Source organism: Callospermophilus lateralis, chromosome 2 (genome assembly GCF_048772815.1).
Source record: "Callospermophilus lateralis isolate mCalLat2 chromosome 2, mCalLat2.hap1, whole genome shotgun sequence".
In the NCBI taxonomy this organism is placed as follows: Eukaryota; Metazoa; Chordata; class Mammalia; order Rodentia; family Sciuridae; genus Callospermophilus; species Callospermophilus lateralis.
The window spans coordinates 208,825,801-208,848,940 of NC_135306.1; the positions used below are offsets into that span (position 1 = coordinate 208,825,801).

At 57.9% G+C, this 23,140-nt stretch overlaps 1 protein-coding gene across 1 annotated transcript in view; it reads right to left on the bottom strand.

The window, feature by feature from the left end:
* The window catches only part of LOC143390587 (actin, larval muscle-type-like), a 44,028-nt gene extending 29,007 nt beyond the window's left edge, over positions 1–15,021 (bottom strand). Inside the window, exons 1-6 of the mRNA XM_076842956.1 lie at positions 14,418–15,021; positions 14,145–14,201; positions 13,897–13,948; positions 11,708–11,879; positions 6,987–7,069; positions 3,610–3,751 (exon numbers count right to left, since the gene is read on the bottom strand). Of these exons, the coding sequence (XP_076699071.1) occupies positions 3,610–3,751; positions 6,987–7,069; positions 11,708–11,879; positions 13,897–13,948; positions 14,145–14,201; positions 14,418–15,021 (1,110 nt within the window). The remainder of the gene's footprint in view (positions 1–3,609; positions 3,752–6,986; positions 7,070–11,707; positions 11,880–13,896; positions 13,949–14,144; positions 14,202–14,417) is intronic.
* Between the last annotated feature and the right edge of the window lie 8,119 nt (positions 15,022–23,140).

Below are 23,140 nucleotides of genomic sequence, written 5' to 3' on the forward strand. Positions count from 1 at the left end.
TTGCCAGGACACGGTCTCACCTTGAGAAGAGGAGACCCAGACAAGGGTAGAGAGGGGCTCTTGGGGGAAGAAAGGGGACACATCGCACGTGCTGGCTTTGGAAGGTGATGATGTGGTTCCTCATTTCTAGGAAGGTGAACATCTACCTTCAAAGCAGATTTGACTCCCACTCTGTCACTCGGAGGGGAGGAGCGGGGCGGCGGGGGGGGGGGGGGGGGGGGCTTGTAGCAGGGCATGTGCCTGTGTGGGTGGCAATGGGCGGGGCCAGGGGCAGGCTGCAGAGCCACGCAGCCCATGCCCGTGGCTGAGCCCCTGACACAGAGGGCTGCAGGGCAAGAGGGAGTCCTGGACGGCTGGGCCAGCCGGGGGCGCTCTTGAGCCAATGTGGCTCCCCAGGAGTCCAGGGTCTTTGCAAGGAGCAGCCTGTAGGAGGCGTGGCCATGAGGACTAGCGTGCAGAGGTGGCCGGCAAGGCCAGCGAGTGCTGCAGGCTGGGTGTGGAGTGGTGCCTGCCACAACGGAGCAGGGACTTCAAAGCAAGGCCTGAGCTCAAGGCCACCTCAGCCCACTGCACGGACCTTTATGTCCTGGGCCATCATGTCTTTCCCACGGCAGGATCTGGACCCGGGTGGGGACCCCTAGCTGAGACCTCCGAGCCCCTGCTCATCTCCCAGCCCTCACTGCTGTCAAGGGGGACATGGCCCCGTCCCATGAGGCCAGCCACCGGGGTGCACGTCAGACTGAAAGGACCCACAGACACCGAGGACGATGGCGCTGCCCCCTCTGGCACCATTCAGCAGACCCCCATCTACACGTGTGTGGCTCTGAGGGTGCGGACAGAGCCTCGTCCTGCTCTGGAGTTGCCGCAGCCAGATGGACAGGCTTGGCCTAGGTCCTGAGGCTGGGCAGCCTGCGGGTCAGGGCTGCACTGTCTGGAATAGACTGAGCGAAGCCCTCATCCTGCCACTCGAGCCCGGCCAGTCTCTCCAGAGGCTGCCCTCGTGGCTGCGGCCAGCGGGAGCTCTGGGTAGAGCCCAGTGTCACCCCAGCCTCTACCTCTGCACCTGGAGAAGCCAAGGACGGGCAGCGCCTAAGTGTGGGGAGGGGCCGGGCGCTGAGGCCTGTAGGGGACACAGCCTCTTCTGCAGCCAGAGCCGCTCCTGCACCCAGGCACAGGGCAGGCCAAGGGGCAGGCTGGCCGGCAACGGGGCTCCTGGAAGACAGAACTCAGCTCAGGAGAGCGCAGCCCGCGAGGTGCCACGGCCCGCTGCTCTGTCACTGACTGTGGAAGTCCTGGCTCTCACTGTGACCCTGGGCTCCGCACCAACACCACTTGGGCCCTGCGCTGTGACCCTGGGCTCCGTACCAACACCACGCGGGTCCCTGTGCGGTGACCCTGGGCTCTGCACCAACACCACCCCGTGGTGCCGTCTCTGTGGCCCGCCCGCCCTTTTCTGGGCAGCACCTTCTAGTCACCTGCGTCCACAGTCCGTACGCATGTCTGGACCCTGGAGAGACCACACCCACAGAATGGCGGCTGCAGGCCTCAGTGCTCCCTCCTACCTCGCCCCCTCCTGTCAGTCCTGTGCTGAGAAGAGGGGTGTGTAGGGCAGCCCATGCTGGGCTCCTCTCTCTCCAGGGCTTCAGGCCTCCACTGGGGTCTTGGGGACAACTGCCTAGCCAGCTGGGGCCAGGGTGTGTCTTCATGGTCCAGGGACATGAAGTCTCCGCCGTGCAGGACAAGGAGGAGCTGCCACCTTCAGGACAGTCCACAGGACCCCCCTCCACCTCGCCCACTGCACGGACATGTGGAGTCACTTCCTGGGGCTGGGGCTGGTCTCTGCCCAGCGGCCTCACAGTCCCTCCCTTTAATTCATCAAGTCACGGTCACTGGGGGAATGTGGAGGCCCTTGGGGCTGTGCCGGGTGGCATGGGCAAGGAACATCCTGCGCAGGGTAAAGGGTCTGGCTGGTGGGGTGCCCGAGCCCACTGTGCCCAAGGCGAGGCTCAGAGCAGAAGCTGGCACCCAGCCCACAGACCCATGTCAGTGTGCCCGGTCCTTGCGGAAAAGTGAGTCAGTGCTTAGAAAGGACACGAAAATCTGAATTTCTTAGACAAAGAAAAACACGTGGCCCAGCATGTCTCTGGATGGAGACCCCAGGGAATCGAAGGCTCAAAGAGAAAACACGTGGCCCAGCATGTCGTAAGGGGCCTCTGCGCGCGGCATCTTTCCCCGCGGCCGAGATGCAGAGGCAGTGCCCGGGCAGGGGAGGGGGAGCGGCCGAGCGCACGGGGCCCAGGGTGGGAAGGTGCATGTCGTGGGAGTCAAGTCCTGCCACCTGCGCCCTGTGAACAGGCCCTGAAGAACCCGCTCAGTGAGCTAAGCCAGTCGCCAAGGGACAGGAACCGTGGCTCCACCATGTAAGGATGGTGAGGGTCTCAGGGGGCAGTGGGGACGGGGGTAAGCCTTGGTGGACGCAGCTCCAGCCTGGGAGGAGAGGAAGCCCTGGAGGTAATGAGGCTGCTCGGCAGGCGCATGGGCCCAGAGCCCTGAGCTGTGCACCTAACCACGGTCAAGATGCGAGACGTGACCTGTGTGTCAACACCATAATAAAATCTGAAATCTGCTGAAATACGGGCAGCCATGGCAACGTGGGTCACTTTCTGGCATTGACACGTGCTCTTGGGGAGGCAGATGCCCGCTGCTGCCTGTGCGGAGGCTGAGTGTCAGTTCCCATCAGCACTCCTGGGTTCCTGTCTAAGTGGGCTGCTCCTTGGCACTCCCCACCAGTCCCCAAAGTGGGAAAAGCAAGGGTCAGTGGGCGGGCAGCCCGGGCCTTTCCACAGCGGCCCTCTGTGCCCACTGCTGGGCCTGCAAGTGCCCCCAGTGCTCCTGTGTTGGAAACCTGAGCCCAGGCAGCAGTGTTGGGAGTGAGGTGACCCCAGGGCTAATGTCCTGGAGGAACAGGATGGAGCCCTCTACCCTCCCCCTTCCTCTCCCTCTCCCTCCCCCTCTCTCATGCTCCTGCCTCTTCCACTTTTCACCATGGGGTGGTCAGCAAGAAGGCCCTCTTCAGCCAGGTGTAATCCCAGTGGCTCTGGAGGCTGAGGCAGGAGGATCGCAAATTCAAATCCAGCCTCAGCAACTTATCAAGGTGCTAAGCAACTCAGTCTCTGTCTCTAAATAAAATACCAAAAAAAGTGGGGGCGGGGGGGCAACTGGGGATGTGACTCAGTGGTCGAGTGCCCCAGAGTTCAATCCCTGGTACAAAAAAAAAAAAAAAAAGAATTCTCTCACCAGATGAGGGCCCCCAGCCATGGACTTCGCAGTCTCCAGAACTGGAAGAAATGTTTGTTTTTTAACATAAATGACCAGCCCCAGGTAGTCTGTTACAGAGCACAACCAGAGCATGGCAGGAGGAGGGGCCGAAACTCGGGGGGGCCCAGCCAGCCTCGCGTTACCAGCCAGAGCCCAGGATTCCGACACATGCCCCCCCTGCCCTGAGGACTTCTTTGGCCAGCTGGTGGGAGAGGGGATGGCTGCATGGGCCAGCAGCACCTATGGGTTGTGTAACCCCCAGGAGGGATGCCTTTTGCCCTTGCCACTCACGTCATGCCGGAGTTTGCCCAGGACGGTTGGGAAGACGGCGTAGGGTGCCTCGCGTCCTGCGAAGCCCAGCTTGCTGAAGCCTGAGCCGTAGTCACAGATAACTGGCACTTGGCTCTCCGGGCGGTGTGGCACCTGGCTGTGCCTGCAGGGGAGACCACACGTTAGTTACGCCATGTGCAAGGCGCTGTCCTTGGGACAGGTGCTGTGCCAGGTGGGATGCAGCTCTGAGCAACCAGGGCTCAAGGAGCCCAGCAAGAGGCAGTGCCCTGTGGCCTGCACCCCGAGGAGGCTCAGAGGCCTCCTCCTCCCAGGGGTTTCCTGGCTCCTGGGCCTGTGGGAGCCTCTCTCCTCTGCTTTGTGTCTAGAGAACTTTTCCCGGATGTTCACAAGTGTGGACTCCGCGAGAAGAGGTGGAGGAGGGAGTCACCCCCACAGACTCGCCCCCACTGACCCAGTGACATTGTGGAAGGTCCATGTTCAATCTATTTTTATGGATGAAGTTTGGGTTTTTTAAAGTTTCTTTTACAGATGGACACAATATCTTTATTCATTTTTATGTGGTGCTGAGGATTGAACCCAGTGCATCCCATGGGTGAGGCGAGCGCCCTGCCACAGGGCCCCAGCCCGGCCCTGGATGAAGTTTTAAAGAATCGATTGCCCTCAGGAGTGAGCGAGCCCAGGTCCTTTTTGGGATGTTGCACTTTAATTAGTCCTGACCATGACAAATGTTCTTTTCACTTAAAAGAGACTTTGGTTCTTATTGGAAGTTTTACGTGCTTATGGTAGAAAACTGAACCGTGAAGGAAGAGAGCCCTGCCTGGTCCCGGCTAATCAACAACTGCTCTGTCACCTTCCAGTTCCCATGTGTGACGGCGAATGGTCACCCAGCACCTCTGTGGGCAGCTGCACGCAGCCCAATTCTGGGGACACCAGGGCATCCAGTTGGCCTTGGTCTGTGGCTCCAGCCCACCCCCACCTCCCAGGTTCAGCCAACACATGTTGAAAATAACTGGAAAACTTTGCGCCTGCACTGAGCATGTACAGACTTTTTCATAATTTTCCTTAAGTAATACAAAACAACAATCATTCACAGGGTATTGAGATGCATTCAGTGCTCCAGGTCGTCTAGGGACGGTACATACAGCAGGGTGGGGAAGGTTCCCCGCTGAGGTCACGTCCTGTTCTGAAGGGCCTTGAGCACTGCTGGACTTGGGCGTCTGAGGGGCCTGGAACCAAGCCTCTGTGGATACAGAGGGATGGCCACACCGGCATCAGAGGATACATGTGGACTTTCACATCATGTGGTCATTAAACCCTATGAACATCCCGATGCTGCTAAGTGTGCTATGGAAACATTTTAAGTCCAGCCACATTCATTTGACAGTGAAGGCATATCCTGGGAACATGTCACACATCATGAAGTGGTCGGTCACTGTGAGACCTTACATGCTCTAAGCTCTGATGATGTTGTCAGGTGACACTCCTAGGATCCCCCCCACCCCGCGCACATGCAATGCCATCCCACAGCTGGGTCTGCTGCCCAGTGCCCTGCCTCGTCTGTCCACTGTGTCTGGCTGTGATCTACGGTGGGGTGTTTGGGCCCAGTTTTATTTTATGTTTTACGGTGCTGGGAAGGAGCCCAGGGCCTCGTGCATGCAGGTCAGGTGCTAACCACTGCACCCCAGCCCCTGGTCCAAATGTTTTGGTCATTTTAAGGACCTTGTGAATGTCCTTGCCCACCAGGCTCCATCTGCATGATGGACCGTCCCCTCAACATGCACCTCCTCGGAATGACTAGTTGGAAGACCAAGAGTTTTTACAGGGTCCCTGGACATCTGCCAAATTGCTTTCAGAAGCCTTGATCCCTTGCCATGGCCATGTCTAGGCACGCTCCTCCTGAGCTCTCATCATCTGCACACGCCGCCCCCTGCACAGCAGGAACCCGCGGTGGGTCCCAGGGGAGGGAGGGCCTGGGCCTGCTGCAGTGAGGCCTGAGATCGGGGGGAGTTTGCAGCAGGGGAGGCTTATGTGACTTCCCTGCCCTGTTCCTCAGCCAGGGGGGCCGGCATGGCAAGTGCTGCCACAAGTTCAGTCCTCCCTGGGGTCCAGGTGGCCTGGTTCCAGGATGCCCGCAGTGCACAGGTCCCTGGTGTAACATGGCACAGTGTCTGCGAATGACGCGCCCACAGCCCCCCTCTGCATTAAGTCAACTCTGGATTACTAACAAAGCCCAGTGCCATGCGGTACGGTTGGATGGTCATTCTACTATATGATTTAGGGAAGACTGACCAGAGAAAATCTGAACATGTTCAAAACAGATACAATTAAAAAATGTATTTGCTATTCCAAGTTTTATTGAGTCCACAGATGCAAACCCACGGAAGCGGAGGCTGCTGGATGACCAGGAAGGATCGTCTCAGTGTGCAGGGCCTGCCCCGGGGAACCAGCGGGCAGCAGACCTGGGCAGGAACCCTCGAGCACACACTTCCACCAAGCCTGGTGCAGTCGGGTCTGGAAATAAAATGGTTCTGGGGCTGGTCTGCTGCCGTCCTCTCGGTTTGGTACCTAGCGCTGGCGTCCAGGGCGCTAGCTCCCAGACAGAGTGGCTCTCCCCTTTGGTTGTCTGAAACCTTCTCAGGCTGCACTCCTTTTCCTTCCACCTCGTGAGCAGGAGGAGGGAACGGGGCTGTGACTGCACTGCCCTCCCCGGGCTGACGGTGCTCACCTGTCTCCAGTGGGACAAAAGCCAGCTCAGAGCAGGGGCCTGCCTCAGGTGGGCTGGGTCCCTGAGCTCGCCCACGGCTGTAGAGCCAGGCAGAGCTGCCAGCCCAGGGTGGCGCGTCCGACCTCACCGAGCCTGTAGACCTGGACGCTCAGCATCGACTTAGAAGTAAGGATCTACGGGAACAGAAACCTGAAGACAAGGTCAGCTCTCAGAGGGGGAACACTGACCCCAGGACTGACCAACAAACGGAAGGAAAGACTGAGTCACCCAGCACTTCAGGTACTGCTGGGCACGCAGTGAGTGCCAGAGAGGACTGGAGGTGGACAGGGGAAGGGGGGAAGAGGTGGGGCCCCTGGATGCCAGGCATTCCTCTAGGTCACAGCTTCTGTCTGAAGCAGCTGCTGGGATGGAGCGTGGTGGCCGGTGACCTCGTGGGCTGCGCTGGGCCCTGGGGGAGGTTGTCTCCATGGTCTCTGAGACGGAGGTGGTCACATGATCCAGGTCAGCCAGTGGGACCCTTCCACACTGGGCCGCTGTGCTGGCCTGGTCCTGCTGCCTCGTCCTACTGCCCAGGACCCATGCAGATGGGGACACCTACAGCAAGAGGGGTTCTGCAGGGGTGGCTCAGCGATGCATATAAGGTGGAAATCACCCCAGATTATCCCGGCGGCCCAGTGCCATCATGAGCAGCCAGTCAGAGCCAGGCAGGGGCTGGAAGATGCGCAGCTGCTGACTCTGAAGATGGAGGAAGAGGCCAAAAACCAAGGAATCTGAGTGGCCACTGGAAACTGGGAAAGAAAGGAAATGGACCCTGCCCAAGAGCCCCAGAGGGATCCCAGCCCTGCCCATGCCGATTTTGGCCCCAGGAAGTCCACTTCAGACTTCTGACCTCCAAACACGACAGAAACTCTGATGCTGTTCTAGGTCTGTGGTCACTGGTTACTGCTGCCCTTAACCCTTGACCCTGGGTGAGAGGTGAGCATGTGAGGCAAGCCAGGGTGCCTTCCTGGAACCTGGCTAGAGCACCCAGGAAGGATGGGCTCTTCCTCAGGGTTCAGGAGTTAGAGATCCCAAGAGGGGTCTGGGGCTGCCCCCCAGCTGGGCTGGCCACCCAGGCAGAGCGTGCCCAGGAGGCACAGCGGCAGGAGAGCAGAGGCCAGACCTGAGCAGGCCCTCTATGGTGTCAGCCAGTAAAAGGTCAACACCGTCGCCTCTGCCCGGGGCCCCTCATGCTGCAAGCCAATCAGCTGTGCAGCCATTTGGCTGCCGAGGGCTCGGCCATTAGAATTTGGCTCCAGTGCCCAGCAAATCATTAGGAATTAAAGACGGAAGGTCATTTTCTGAAAATGCTCTTGTGAAGGCAGTTCAGGGGGTTACAACAGAGACACTGACCTCCCAACTGGCCATGCTCAGCATTTACTCAGCAGATGGTCATCAAGAGCCTCCCAGGGATTGGGCACTGCTCCAGGTTGGGGACCTGGTGAGGAGTGGCCAGCACTGGCCTGCTTCTGGGAAGCCCGGTGTTATAACAGCATTTCTAGAATTAAAAAGTTATTAATGGTCTTCAGTTGTGACCAGGGCTGTCAAGAAGTGTGTGTTAGTAGGGACCGTGGCGGGAGGGGCCGCGTGTCCGCAGAGCAGGTAGGGAAGTGGGTTTCCGCTGGGTCCTGGAGGCCGAGCAGTCCCGCGTGGGTTTGGTTTGGTTTTATGGAGTTGCCCTCCTTGGGAGCAGCAGTCGGGTGGACTGCTCATACCCCTTCACCAGCTGGGCATCGCAGCTTCAGCGCTTTGGGTGTCAGTTCCTGGCGCTCTGGGCTTTGAAGCAGGCTGGCACCAGCCTGGGAAGCACCCCTCCTCAGGGACCACGTGGGTGCACACAGGGGTCACAAGCCGAGCGGGAACCTCCAGGCAAGGTTGTCAAACAAGACGAGGAGGCGGAGCCTGGCCTCGGCCTGGAGGCCACTTCTTCCTTCTGGGAGAAACCCAGGTCCACCTTCCCCCATCACGCACAGCCCCGCTGGCGGGTGGCACAGCTGCCATCTCTAGATGCTCCTGTTCTGGCGTTTCTTGGGAACAGGTCCACGGGCTGATTCACCTTTGCTTTCTGGCTCCTTTTCTTAGTGTGAGGCTTCCAAGGTTCATCTGCGCAGCGACATGCCAGGGCTTGGTGCCTGTCAGGGCTTGGTCGTGTCTGAGTTGGATGGAGTCAGCTGGCAGAAGCACCACCACGCACGCTGGCTCCTGCTAACCAGCAGAGGGACGTTTCAGCTGTGTCGGCTTTTTGGCCTCTGTGGACTGCAGGCTGTGGAAATCCATGCATGAGCCTCTGTGTGGACAGAGGACTTCGCTCTCCTAGGTCACCCGGGGTGGCGCCACGTGGCACCAGGTGATGCTCCACATAACGTTTTTGAGGTTTTAATGCGCATGGCCGTGATGGCCAAGCGCACTGGGCATCTTTCACGCGCTCACTTGCGTATCTGCATTTGAATATCTTCTTTTGGATAAAAGTCCCTCAAACACTTTTGCCTATTTTTAGTTGGGCCTTCCTCTTTTCATTTTAGTGGTTCTGGATACTAAACCCTTCAGATTGTCCATCCTCTTGCTCTGACATTGTTGAAGGTTTCTCAACACTGGTTTTCCTGTCCTGCCCCAAATAGTCACCTCCGTTGACCACACAAGCCCTCCCCATCGCCACCCTCCCCTGGCCCGTGTGCTCTGGCACACATCTTCCACCACAGTGCTAAAGCAGCTGGACCCTAGCCACCAGACGGAGCCCTGGCTGGCAGCTTCACGGTGCCATGTCTGCCGTACCACCTGGGTGGCCTCGGCCAAGGCAGAGGATGAGTGCAGGGCACGCTGGCTGCACCCTGGGTGGTCTGCTCAAGCCTCCTCTTCTCACCAGCGGGTCTGTGGAGATCAGCTCCCCCGTCGCCTTCCTACCATCCCACCTGCTGCGGTCTCCCCACTTCCTGAGGATGTGCCTCAGCCTGGCGGGCCACCTTTTCCCTTCTATCCGTAAGACCATCTGTGGTCACTTCGAGTGGCCCATCCACGGGTGTCGGCACCTACCCCTCCACCCCGCTTGTCAGGCGGAGCTGCCTGAGACGGAAACCCTGCTGGGGGCTGGACCAGTGTGGGGTGTTGCGGTGAGTGTGTCCCCCAGAAAGGCGAGTTCTCAGCTCCCCAAAGCCCAGGAGACAACGCAGCAACGATCAGAGGAGAAACGATCGGATTATGAACGCCATAATCTAATCAGCGGAATAATGCCACTTGTGAATTAATAATTTTTTGATTGATTTTTATCGGCTCTTGTCCCGGGTGCCTTACTTGCTCTGCTTCCCAGCAGCCATGTGCTGAGCTGCTCCACTCTTAATCTCCACGTGCTGCCTAGGCCTTTGCTGTCACCATTATGTGAATGATTATCTGAGTGATCAAAAGGAAACGCCTGGTCCTTTTCTCCAGCGGAGGCCGCCTCTCTGAACTTGGGCTGGCGGTCCTGCAGCGGTCCTGCAGCGGTCCTGACAGGTTTACCTGGTTCCTCCCAGTTTCAATGCTGAAGGCACTATGTCTGGGCAAACCCCTCAGTCCTGGGAAAACGGACAGCGCTGTGTCTAGGATTCAAAGGCGGGGCTCTCCTGGGCTGCGGGGCACGCGCAGAGGTGTGGGCTGATCCCGATCCCAGGGCGTCACCCGGGAGGGATCTCCGACAGCTGGGAGTGTTGGGAGCTGTGGGGTCCAGGGGGCACCTGGGCCAACAGTCCCTCAAGGGACTGAGCACCACAGGGGTGTGTCCTCTTTAGGCCACTGTGCTCTGGACCCAGCACCCCTGTCCCCACAGCTGCCAGCCCTGTGCCTCCAATTCAGTGTGAGGTTGGGGCTACCTGAGCCGGGATGAGCAGTCTCCTCCCCACAGAGCTCCAGAAGAGTGTAGCACGAGCCCTTGTGGCAAGAAACAGAGGCAGCCAGGCCTGGGCAGGGGCACCAAGGGCAGGGCTTAGTCTCATTTATTTTATTTTGTATTATGATGCATAGCAAGACAGATGCAAGTTCAAGTTCATGGCCACCATTAGAAAGCGAGCTTCACCCACTGGATCTCCTGCCATCCAAGACAGCCAGCACTGAAGCTTGTGTCAGTAATTCTCTCGCTCCCTTTATACCTGGGTACATCCCTACAGACGAAGCCTGGGTCTGAGCTTTCTGTGAGTGGCACACCACCCTGGCTGTGTCTCCTGAGACATACTGGCTTCATCCAGCCCCTACAGTTCCTGCATGCTGACAGGTGTGGCTGTGGGGTTTCCACTGCTGTATAGTACTCCACGTACCATCACGTGGATCTGCAAGCACACCTCAGAGGCACTGTGGGTATGACTGCAGACCACGGTGATAAAGCAAATACCAAGAAAAGAGAGTTGCATGCATTTATGTGGTTTCCCAGTTTATATAAAAGTGAAGTTCACACTGTATTCTATTAAGTGTGCAATAGCATTATTTCTAAAAACCAACATGCAAATCTTAATTTAAAATGCATTATTGTTAAAAATTATTAATGACCATCGAAGTCTGCAGCGAGCGATCTCTTTTTTGATGCAGAGTCTCGAAGCTGCTGGTCACTGTGGAGTGGTGGTGACTGCCGAAACCTGGGGGCTGCTGCCATTTCTTGATAAGAAGGCGGTGAAGTTTGCCGTATTGGTGACTCCTCCCCAGCGCCCTCAGCAGGAGTGCACCCATCTCAGGAAGCCACCTTCTCGGCTGGGGCTAAGCAGCAGCTCACCCTGCCTCGTGTCCCGGTGGCAGCTTGTCACATCTGCCAGCCCCACTCCTTCGTGAATTGCCATTACCACCACACCTTCAGCTGGACGCTCAGAGGGCAGTGAGCAGCGGCTGACCTCCAAGCCCAGCAGCATCAGTGCCCTGGGGACAGCCTGCCCTGACTTCTCGCTGTGGTGTCCTGAGTGCATCCGGGTCCCACAGAAGCCCACGCTGCCTGCACCGGACACCGCTGCTCAGGGCCCACTGCTGACCGGCTGGGGATCTCGACGGAGCTCCCTGCGCGGCCTCTCCAGGACCAGGCCCTGCTTCACCTGCACCTTCGTGTCCCGGAGCCGCTCTGACCTCAGCTCATGGATGGGCCTCTGCCAGCTTCCGGCTCTTCTGCAGCCGCTCTCCTCTCAGCCTTTGTGGACGCGGAGGGAGCTAGCACCCTGCTCCTGGTCAGGCCTTGGCTGAGGTGCGCTGGCCAGGTCTTCCATCCAGACCAGGGATGCTGCCCGGCCAGAGGCTGCTTTCTCCCTGAGGTCACCCGCTCAACTTGCTTCAAGGGCCTTTCCCTTGACAGTGTGGGCGGTGGGCACGGGGCCGAGCCTCCAGCCTCACCCGGCTGCCGGTGCCTCCCCGGGCGGCTTCGTCCCCCGGTGTTTGCTCCACGCTGGGAGAGGTGGGACTCTTCCTTCCACTGGAGCATTCAGACACACTCATCTCATCGGCCTCATTTCCATATTGTGTCTCAGGGGACCGGACCCCAGGAGAGGGCGGGTGGAGGAGCCACCTGTGGGAGGGCACTCAGAACACAGCTCCATCTCACAGGGACACTGTTCACAGTGCCCCCGAGTTATCATGGAGCCCTCACCGGTCACAGATCACCCTCACAGGTACCAATAATGACAAAGATTGGAATCTCCCCAGAACTACCAAAACGTGTGTGACACAGAGACTCGGGAGGAGCCTGGGGCTGTGCACAAACGGCGCCAGTGCCAGGCTTTCCCAAACCTCCACCCTACGGAAAGTGCAAGGCCCGTGGCCTGGGCCTGCAACAGGACCTGCTCTGTGACCCAGGCCTGGCGTCCCCTGGTGACCAGACTGTGGGTCCTCTTGAGCCAAGGGATGATCCGAGTAGCCACCCAGAGCGGGGACGTCGCCCATCTTTACGTGGAGGGCTTGATGGTGTGCAGTGGGGGCCAGAGCTGAGTTCTGGGGCCTCCGGGTGGCTCAGCCCCTTCCCTGTTACTGCACCCAGCTCCTCCCCTAAACAGACGCTGGTTGCTGGTTATTTAGGTAATCTGGGCTGCAGGGTCACCAGCTTGTGCCTCCCGGTGCTGGGCAACCTGGCTTGGGCCTTATGACATCACTTCCTCTCTCATTCATCTTCCAGTGCAGGAGAGAGCCCAGGGCTCTCCCAGGCAAGCACAGTACCCCAGCACACAGGTGCTTAGACTTGAGTGTTTGTGTAAGTAATGCAGGCATGTGTGGACAACACAAAGCCCTCTGAAGTCCGTCCAGAGAGTCTTTCTCAGTCTCCCACCCAGGATTCCAGTGTCGGTACCCCAAGAGAGCCCACGGCAGGCTCAGAAGTGGCGCATGAGTTTGAGACTGGATCAACTGTGCATGTGCACATGCTGCCCCCTGGTGGCAGCTCCCGGGAGTGCAGTCTCATGGAACGTGGTTTCTGTCCGCGTTCTGGAAGTTAATTGCTTCAGGTAAGTTCCAGAGAGTGAGGACATCAACCTTTATACTCAGTCCTACTGTGTAACAGCTTTACAACATTCGGACAAGTTCCCAAAGCATAACAACAAACGGGAGAGGAGTTTTATCGTACACATTCAACTAAAACGTGCAGTTGTGGTCCTCCGAGTGCGGAGGGGCAGTCTCTGTTCTGTAGGGGGAGCCCAAGGAGTGCGGGGCCGGCGGGCCAGTCTGCTTTCCCACCCCATGGCCAGGGAGGTCCGCCCGCTGCTGGCTGTGTGGGCCAGCCCAGGCCCCTGCAACAGGGGTTACTGTCAGCCTGGGAGAGGCACCACCCTTGGACGTATTTTCTTTGTTCTTTTTACATATCTATGTATTTAGTTGTTGATGGACCTTTATTTTATTTATTTATTTGTATGAAGTGCTGAGAATCAGACCCAGTGTCTCTGCCACTGAGCCCCAGCCCCAGCCCCTGGACAGACTTTCTGTCTTGCATCCCTACTATGTGCTAGACATTCTTTCTGGCCAGAAAGGACACTTGACAGTTTTGAACTTGGAGAGCCTGGCGTTTCCAGTTAGGACAATTAGTCACAGTGATCACCAGCGTTCTGTGCCCCAAACAGCTGCTGGCCTTTCCAGCTTCTGCTCCTGAGCCACCGTCCAGGGGGCCACTCGGCGCTCCCGTTCAAACCTGGCTGCTCAACTGCAAGTGGCTTACTTCAAAATGGACATCTCTTCCCTTCCTCCTCCCCCCGCCCCCATGGGGGGAAACAAACAGACTCTTCCTGTCACAGGCTGAGCCGCCATGTCCTTCACGCCTGGAAGAGACTCGCTGCCCACAGAATAAAGGAACCCCAAGCCCAGGACTTGGAGCAGCGGCCCTCCGGGACCCGGGACGGACACTGATCAATCGTGTCTCCTGACGACACTCGTCTCCCAGCCCTGTCCCACGCGGCGTTGGAGTCCCCGAGCTCCTCCTTTGCTAACAAATCAATAAAGCTTTTGCCTTTTTCTCAAAGCCTTGGCCTCAGTATTGGATTGGCAACGGGGCAGGACCCGCTTTCCACATCAAAGAGTTGGCAGTTCTGGCTGCCAAGGTTCACCACGGCCCCTCCACCTCCACCTGTGCCGCTGATGCTGATGGGGCCACGCTGACTGCGGGAAGGACACCACAGGTGTCCAGCCTGTCCACTCCAGGAGGAGGGAGGAAAGCGGGTGCCCTGCTCTCCCCAGCCGAGGCCCTTGTGGGGACGTTCTCACGCTCAGCAGTGGCCTGGCCTGTCCCTGGTGAGCAAGGCAATGCTGGTGACTCTGCAGTGAATGTGCCTGGGCAGAGCCAGCCCAGCCTCACCTCCATAGGCAGCCTTGGTGCAGAGGTGGCCACTGCCCAGCCCCAGGGCGCTGGAGCCTGCGTGGGAGCCCACGGCCCCAGCAGCCACCCCTACGGAGTCTTAGAAAACTAACGAGGCCACAAAGCTAATGTCTCCATCAGAAAGCTGTTTTTAATGGCAAAAGGGCGTCCAGAGAAAAGACAGAACCATCCCCTACACTCCAGAAGACTCCCCAGGAGCACAACACCCCGAGCACCATCTGCTCTCACCTCCACCATGGTCTCTGCTCTCACCTCCACCATGGTCTCTGCTCTCCACCATGGTCTCTGCTCTCACCTCCACCAAGTTCTCTCCTCTCGCCTCCGCCATGGTCTCTCCTCTCACCTCCACCATGGTCTCTCCTCTCACCTCCACCATGGTCTCTCCTCTCACCTCCGCCATGGTCTCTACTCTCACCTCCGCCATGGTCTCTGCTCTCACCTCCACCATGGTCTCTGCTCTCACCTCCACCAAGTTCTCTCCTCTCACCTCCACCATGGTCTCTCCTCTCACCTCCACCAAGGTCTCTGCTCTCACCTCCACCATGGTCTCTCCTCTCACCTCCGCCATGGTCTCTCCTCTCACCTCCGCCATGGTCTCTGCTCTCACCTCCACCATGGTCTCTGCTCTCACCTCCACCATGGTCTCTCCTCTCACCTCCGCCATGGTCTCTCCTCTCACCTCCGCCATGGTCTCTCCTCTCACCTCCGCCATGGTCTCTGCTCTCACCTCCACCAAGGTCTCTGCTCTCACCTCCACCAAGGTCTCTGCTCTCACCTCCGCCATGGTCTTTCCTCTCACCTCCACCCAGGTCTCTGCTCTCACCTTGTACACCATCTCTCCTCTCACCTCCGCCATGGTCTCTGCTCTCACCTCCACCAAGTTCTCTGCTCTCACCTCCACCAAGTTCTCTCCTCTCACCTCCACCAATGTCTCTCCTCTCACCTCCACCAAGTTCTCTCCTCTCACCTCCACCACCGTTCTCTCCTCTCACCTCCACCATGGTCTCTCCTCTCACCTCCACCAAGTTCTCTCCTCTCACCTTGTCCACCATCTCTCCTCTCACCTCCACCATGGTCTCTGCTCTCACCTCCACCAAGTTCTCTCCTCTCACCTCCACCAAGTTCTCTCCTCTCACCTCCACCAAGGTCTCTCCTCTCACCTCCACCAAGTTCTCTCCTCTCACCTTGTCCACCATCTCTCCTCTCACCTCCACCATGGTCTTGCTCTCACCTCCACCAAGGTCTCTGCTCTCACCTCCACCAAGTTCTCTCCTCTCACCTTGTCCACCATCTCTCCTCTCACCTCCACCATGGTCTCTGCTCTCACCTCCACCATGGTCTCTGCTCTCACCTCCACCATGGTCTCTCCTCTCACCTCCACCATGGTCTCTGCTCTCACCTCCACCATGGTCTCTCCTCTCACCTCCACCATGGTCTCTCCTCTCACTTCCACCATGGTCTCTGCTCTCACCTCCACCAAGTTCTCTCCTCTCACCTCCACCAATGTCTCTCCTCTCACCTCCACCAAGTTCTCTCCTCTCACCTCCACCATGGTCTCTGCTCTCACCTCCACCAAGGTCTCTGCTCTCACCTCCACCATGGTCTCTCCTCTCACCTCCGCCATGGTCTCTCCTCTCACCTCCGCCATGGTCTCTGCTCTCACCTCCACCATGGTCTCTCCTCTCACCTCCACCATGGTCTCTCCTCTCACCTCCGCCATGGTCTCTGCTCTCACCTCCACCAAGGTCTCTGCTCTCACCTCCACCAAGGTCTCTGCTCTCACCTCCACCAAGGTCTCTGCTCTCACCTCCGCCATGGTCTTTCCTCTCACCTCCACCAAGGTCTCTGCTCTCACCTTGTACACCATCTCTCCTCTCACCTCCGCCATGGTCTCTGCTCTCACCTCCACCAAGTTCTCTGCTCTCACCTCCACCAAGTTCTCTCCTCTCACCTCCACCAATGTCTCTCCTCTCACCTCCACCAAGTTCTCTCCTCTCACCTCCACCACCGTTCTCTCCTCTCACCTCCACCATGGTCTCTCCTCTCACCTCCACCAAGTTCTCTCCTCTCACCTTGTCCACCATCTCTCCTCTCACCTCTGCCATGGTCTCTGCTCTCACCTCCACCAAGTTCTCTCCTCTCACCTCCACCAAGTTCTCTCCTCTCACCTCCACCAAGGTCTCTCCTCTCACCTCCACCAAGTTCTCTCCTCTCACCTTGTCCACCATCTCTCCTCTCACCTCCACCATGGTCTTGCTCTCACCTCCACCAAGGTCTCTCCTCTCACCTCCACCAAGTTCTCTCCTCTCACCTTGTCCACCATCTCTCCTCTCACCTCCACCATGGTCTCTGCTCTCACCTCCACCATGGTCTCTTCTCTCACCTCCGCCATGGTCTCTGCTCTCACCTCCACCAAGGTCTCTGCTCTCACCTCCACCAAGGTCTCTGCTCTCACCTCCGCCATGGTCTCTCCTCTCACCTCCACCAAGGTCTCTGCTCTCACCTTGTACACCATCTCTCCTCTCACCTCCGCCATGGTCTCTGCTCTCACCTCCACCAAGTTCTCTGCTCTCACCTCCACCAAGTTCTCTCCTCTCACCTCCACCAATGTCTCTCCTCTCACCTCCACCAAGTTCTCTCCTCTCACCTCCACCACCGTTCTCTCCTCTCACCTCCACCATGGTCTCTCCTCTCACCTCCACCAAGTTCTCTCCTCTCACCTTGTCCACCATCTCTCCTCTCACCTCTGCCATGGTCTCTGCTCTCACCTCCACCAAGTTCTCTCCTCTCACCTCCGCCATGGTCTCTCCTCTCACCTCCGCCAAGGTCTCTCCTCTCACCTCCGCCATGGTCTCTCCTCTCACCTCCGCCATGGTCTTGCTCTCACCTCCACCAAGGTCTCTCCTCTCACCTCCGCCATGGTCTCTCCTCTCACCTCCGCCAAGGTCTCTGCTCTCACCTCCGCCATGGTCTCTCCTCTCACCTCCGCCATGGTCTCTCCTCTCACCTCCGCCATGGTCTTGCTCTCATCTCCACCAAGGTCTCTCCTCTCACCTCCGCCATGGTCTCTCCTCTCACCTCCGCCATGGTCTCTGCTCTCACCTCCACCAAGGTCTCTCCTCTCACCTCCGCCAAGGTCTCTCCTCTCACCTCTGCCATGGTCTCTCCTCTCACCTCCACCAAGGTCTCTCCTCTCACCTCCACCAATGTCTCTCCTCTCGCCTCCACCATGGTCTCTGCTCTCACCTCCGCCATGGTCTCTGCTCTCACCTCCGCCATGGTCTCTCCTCTCACCTCCACCAAGGTCTCTCCTCTCACCTCCACCAAGGTCTCTCCTCTCACCTCCACCATGGTCTCTCCTCTCACCTCCACCATGGTCTTGCTCTCACCTCCACCAAGGTCTCTCCTCTCACCTCCACCATGGTCTTGCTCTCACCTCCACCAAGGTCTCTGCTCTCACCTCCGCCATGATCTCTCCTCTGACCTCTGCATTCCTCGGTGGGGCTGGATCACCCGTCAGCTTGATTCCGTTTATCAGCAGTGGCTGGTCTTGTGCGGGGACATGTTCCTTCCTATTAGAAAAAGCATTCCCAGGACTTTAAGCAGTGAGGACTCTGGGCAGCAGCGACTGAACCAAGATCCAGGCAGCGCCTGAGCCCTCACAGCCCCGCGTCTCTCCGCCAAGGAGCCGGCCGCCCGTGGATCCGAGTTACCCCGTAAGAAACCCTCAAGAACCTGACGGCTCAAAGCCCAGGCCATCCCCAAGGAGGCCACCCACCTTCCTGCCCTGCCCAGCAAGGCCACTGGCACCAGGCTCCTGCCCTGGTGGCCCTGGCATGCCTACGCACAACAATCGCTGTGTGCTGTGACACAGCCGTGACCTCAGGGCTTTGCCGTGACACCAGGCCTGAGTGCTGCCCTTCGGGCTGGACACTCTGTTTCTGTTTGTCCTGGATTGACCTCACTGTCTAGGAGCGTGTGGCCCCCAGGGCTCTGTCCTGCCACAGGACGTGGAAATCCCCGCAGCCTTGGTCTGGGGGGGTGGGAAAGCTGACTCGACGAGCTCCAGCCGCTGGGCAGCGCGGCCCTCGCCCTGAACAGGGAGGAGAGATGACCCACAGCGACCTGAGAGTGCAGAGTGTCCCAGAGGCGGGCAGGCCGGGCACACAGGCAGGCTGGGCAGGGGCAAGGGGGACGGGGCGCGGTACCGACCGCACTGTGGCTGCAACGCTGGCCAGCTGGGAGTGGGCGGGCAGTCAGCAGGGAGAAGGCCACTCGCCCCCTTCAGGACAGGTCAGCCCCTCTGGAACCTGGGCTTCCACAGGACCCTAGAAGGCCTCTGCACACGAGGGCGCTGACCAGGGGGCCGCGATGGAACAGCCAGCTTTGCCACCCTGGCTTCCTGACCCTTCTCCATAAGCCCCTGCGAAGGCAGCCCCCAAGCCTGCTGCTGACGCCATCCTGGGACCTGGGAGAAGCCGGCCCTCTGGCTGCTGTAGGCACCCAGGGGTGCAGGTGCCGCGTCCCAGGACCATTAGAATTCACTCCAGTACAAAGTAGGACGGCCCCGCCGGACGAAGCCGAGAGCACCAAGGTCTCTCCTCTCACCTCCACCACAGTCTCTCCTCTCACCTCCACCAACATCTCTCCTCTGCCACAGCTAAAAGAGGCTGTAACAACCTATGGTCCTCAAGCACCCTTCACTGTAGCTTGGTCGAATCCATTAACAACTTGAACATGACGCCAGCAGATTGGGCTAATATGTGTAAAGCTGTGCTAAATGGAGGACAATACCTGTTATGGACGGTTGCCAATGAGGAATTTTGCAAGGAGACGGCTAGGCAAAATGCAGCAGCTGGTTATCCTCAGAGAAATCTAGATATGTTGTTAGGAAAGGGACCTTATGAGGGTCAGCAGCAACAAATTGCATATGATCCTGGCATATACATACAAATTGCTGTAGAGGCGATTAGGGCATGGAAGACTTTACAAGGACATGGAGGTTTACAAGGTCAATTATCTAAGGTAATACAAGGAGCTAATGAATCTTACGCTGAATTTGTAGATAGGCTTATTCAAACAGCTACCAGAGTTTTTGGGAATACAGAACAAGCAATGCCATTAATAAAACAACTGGCTTATGACCAAGTGAATTGTTGGTACAGAGAAGTCATTAGACCATGGAAACATGGAGATTTAAACACATATATTAAATTATGTAGAGACACTAATGAACAAGAGCAAGTCGTGGCAGCTGCAGTAAAACAGGCTTTAGATGCCAGGCCAAGAACATGCTACAACTGTGAACAAACAGGACATTTTAAAAGGAATTGCCCCATAGGAGGAGGGTTTAACAAAACTAGGTATCAAAGGAGTAGAATACCGGGTATTTGCCCACGATGCCATAGAGGGAGACATTGGGCTAATGAATGCCGCAGTCTGGCTCTCAACACTCCTCTCACCTCCACCAAGGTCTGTGGGCCACACAGTGGGGCCAAGGGCAGCCAGCATGGTCGCACCTGCCACCAAGGCCACGCGGCTCCCCTCTGTCCGTCTGCCTGGGGACTCTGGCACCGTCACCTCCTCCACCCCTGAACATCTCTGCAAAAGCCACTGCCTCGGGCTGGCCTAGTGGCCCTGCTGTTGCTGCTGTCCCTCGCTCCAGCCTGCAGTCCCCCCTGCGGCCCCCCCATGGTCCACCTCCCTGGGGCCCAGCCTGGGTGTGGCCTGCTGCTCTGCCCTGCTCGGTCCTCCTCCTTCCTCAGGGGAGGTGCTGGCCTGGAAGGCGGGTGTGCATCTCGGGTGGCCTCTCACCCCTGAGTGACCAGGAGAGACAGGGCTTGCTGTTTCTGGTCCCCCAAGGCTGGCCCTCTGCATCCTTCCATGACAATGTCCCGCCTGGCTCCAGGCCCTGGAGAACACCCCACCCTCTGCTTCTTCTGTGGCAACGGGATGACCATGGAACCCCACAGCGCTGGCCCCACGGTCAGGCTTCCTTGGCTCCATCTGGGGGTCAACGATGCTGCTGGGCCGCTGTCCAGCCCCATTGGTCCCTTCTCGCTGTGTGACCTCCGTCCCGCTGTACCACATTCGTTCTTCTGTGGTGGACGTTTAGGTCGCGTCCATTTCCTCCTATTTCTGGCCCTGTACGCTCTTGTGCTGTGTCTGGAGGGGCGTGATTGTCTCACCCTGGGGACGTGCCCTGACGTCGGGCTGCTGGCCAGCGACAAGGGGGCTCGGCCTTGAGGCATGGCCATGCGGTTCCCCCAAGAGGCTGCCCACCTGGAGGACAGTTAGAGAAAATCTCCAGAGAAGGATGACCCATGGACGGCAGAGCTCCGCAATGGGGATGTGTCCCCCGCAAACCAGGAGCCCGTTCAAGGCCCAGGTGATGGGCAGTCTAAAGGCACATGGTGGGAGAGTGGCATGAGGCGGTTCCAGCCACGATCCTCAACCCCCAGGATTGGTGACAGTGGCAGAGCCTGAGGCTGAGCGGTCAGCAGCTGGGCACACTCCTGCAGGACGGCTGTGCCAGGGGTGGCTGTGCCAGCTCTGGCCATGGCGACCATCAGATGGAACCTCCGGCTCTGTTGATGGTGTTCTTGGGACAGAGAGGGGACCCCGCAGTGAGCCCAACAACCCTCTCAGGGTTACCACTTATACCCTCAGGAGCCAGGGCAGAGCACCCTCTCTCTTCACCCAGAGAGGCCCGAGGTCCCCTGTCACTCTGGCGCAGCTGCAGAGCTCCTGGTGGCTCTAATTTCCCAATGGCCAGTCACGTCCAGCCCATCCCATGTGCTCAGGGGTCATCTCGTTCAAGGCTACCTCCTCCAACAAGGATTCCCTGGCGGTCACCTCCGTCCGGGTCATGAGGTCCCTTCTGCGCTCTGGGCTGAGACCCTGCAGTTGGGAGGGCCCATGCCAGCACCGTCCCCTCACCCCCTGCACGTTTTCTTTTTGCGTGAAGTCCTTGATTTCATCAGAAGCCAATTTCTGTTTGCGACGAGTCCTCTTATCACTCATGGTAACCTTATCTGACCCAAATCATTCCTTTGCTTTTTTAAAAAAGATTCTGCTTGCTTTTCCCATGTAGATTAGCAATCCACCTCAATTTTATATGATGTGAGTCGAGAATCAAAACTCATTTCTCCATTTGAGCCTATATTTGACCCAAACATTTTGGTATTTAAAATTTCTCGTTGGTTTATTGAAAAGATCCTTCTTCCGTTTGCTGTGATGTGGGGACCCCCGAGTCTCCAGGTTCCTAGATGTGGTCATCCTGTCTTAAACAAGACCAAGTACGGTCTCCAGTGTAAGCAAGTCTCCTACAATGGTAAGGTTTTACTGTGGACTTTGATGTTTTAGTAAATGGTATAAAAATCTTTACTTTCCGATTACCTGTTTGCTCAGAGCGCACTGAGACCCAGGGGGCTGCTGGATCCACCACCAGCAAAAAGTTCAAGGGCCTCATGTTGGTGTTTCACAGTGGTCACTTAACAAGTTCCCTTCTGCTTTTCAAAACTGTGACTAAGTTTTGAAAAGCAGAAGGGGACTTGTTAAGTGAATCTACCTAAAAGAATCCCACCAAGCTCTCAAAACCAGGGCCGTTGCTGACGTGGAGTGACAGGTCATTTCTCGGAGAGTGACAAAGCCGCAGGCAGCTGAGCAGGTGGCTGTCATCCCTGTTTCCACAGCACAGATCCTCCTGGAGACCTGGACCTGTGTACATCCCCGGATGGTGACCAGGGCTGGCTCCAGGCAGGGCGGGCGCTGCTCTGAACCTGGTGGGGGCGACAGTGGGGGGCACTGTGACGCATTACGTTTCTTTGAATTTTATTTTGAGGTAGTCTGCACAATTATACAAGTGCACGCACTTCCCCACATGGTAACAGAATTCCACGTGGCGAGGGCGCCGAGTAGGAGTCAGCCACGGGAACGCTCCCAGGCCGCCTCCGGCTCTTGGAGAGCTGCCGAGAAGGTTCTGGCAAGTCCCCTGCTGGGTCAGAGTTCTCATTTCCCCAGGATAAACCTCCGAGAGTGCAGGCACTGTGCATTCACAGCTTTTAAAACTCGCTAGTGAAAGAGAATCCGCAGAAAACCCAAGCACGTTCTGGCCCTGTGCCCGGGAGAGGCCCAGCCGTGGCAACGCTGCTCCTGCTGTCCCCTCTGGATGAGGGTCTCCTGCAGTGTCCCTGCATGCCCAGGCCACGCTCCCTGGGCCAACCTCCAGGTCCACCCCCATCCTGGGAGGGGCAGGTAGACCTGTGCAGGTCTGTCCAGGGTCACTGGTTGGCCGCCTGAGCTGGGACCGTGCACTGTTGGTGTCTGGCCTTGTGGTCGCAGGAGAAAGTGCACAGTTTTCAGACCTTCACTGGTCATTAGTATTTTTTTTTAAATATATTTAGTTGTAGGTGGACACGATACCTTCATTCATCTTTATGTGGTGCTGAGGCTCGAGCCCAGGGCCCCACACGTGCCAGGCTCCACCACCGAGCCCCAGCCTCAGCCCGGTTTTTTTTAATTTTATTTCTAAATGACAGAAACTGTACAGCCGTCCCCCGGTTACTGAGTCCACGGCGCTCTTTTTCCTTATAGAAAAAGGCATGGTATTTGCACAGGACCTGGGCAATTGCGCGGCTCCTCTGGGACGGCTCAGTGCCCAGCCCGGCAGGGCGTCTCTTGGACGGTGGTTAGTCAGCGTTGCTCGGGGCATGATGACGAGTGTCTCGTGTGTGACCAGCCAGGCTGACGCCCGCTCATTGTTTCCCAACGGGGCTGTCTGGGTGGAGGAGGCAGAACCCGGGGAACGAGCCCAACGATGTGGACAGGATGTGGGGCGTCCTCTCGATGCCCACTGCTGGGCGACGGCCAGCTAGCTAGTGGGTGGTGGCACCTGACCTACTTACTTCCTGTGGGGAGAACACTTCTCTCGGCAGCGCTGAAACCGCCAAGCATCGCTCCCAACCATGGTCACA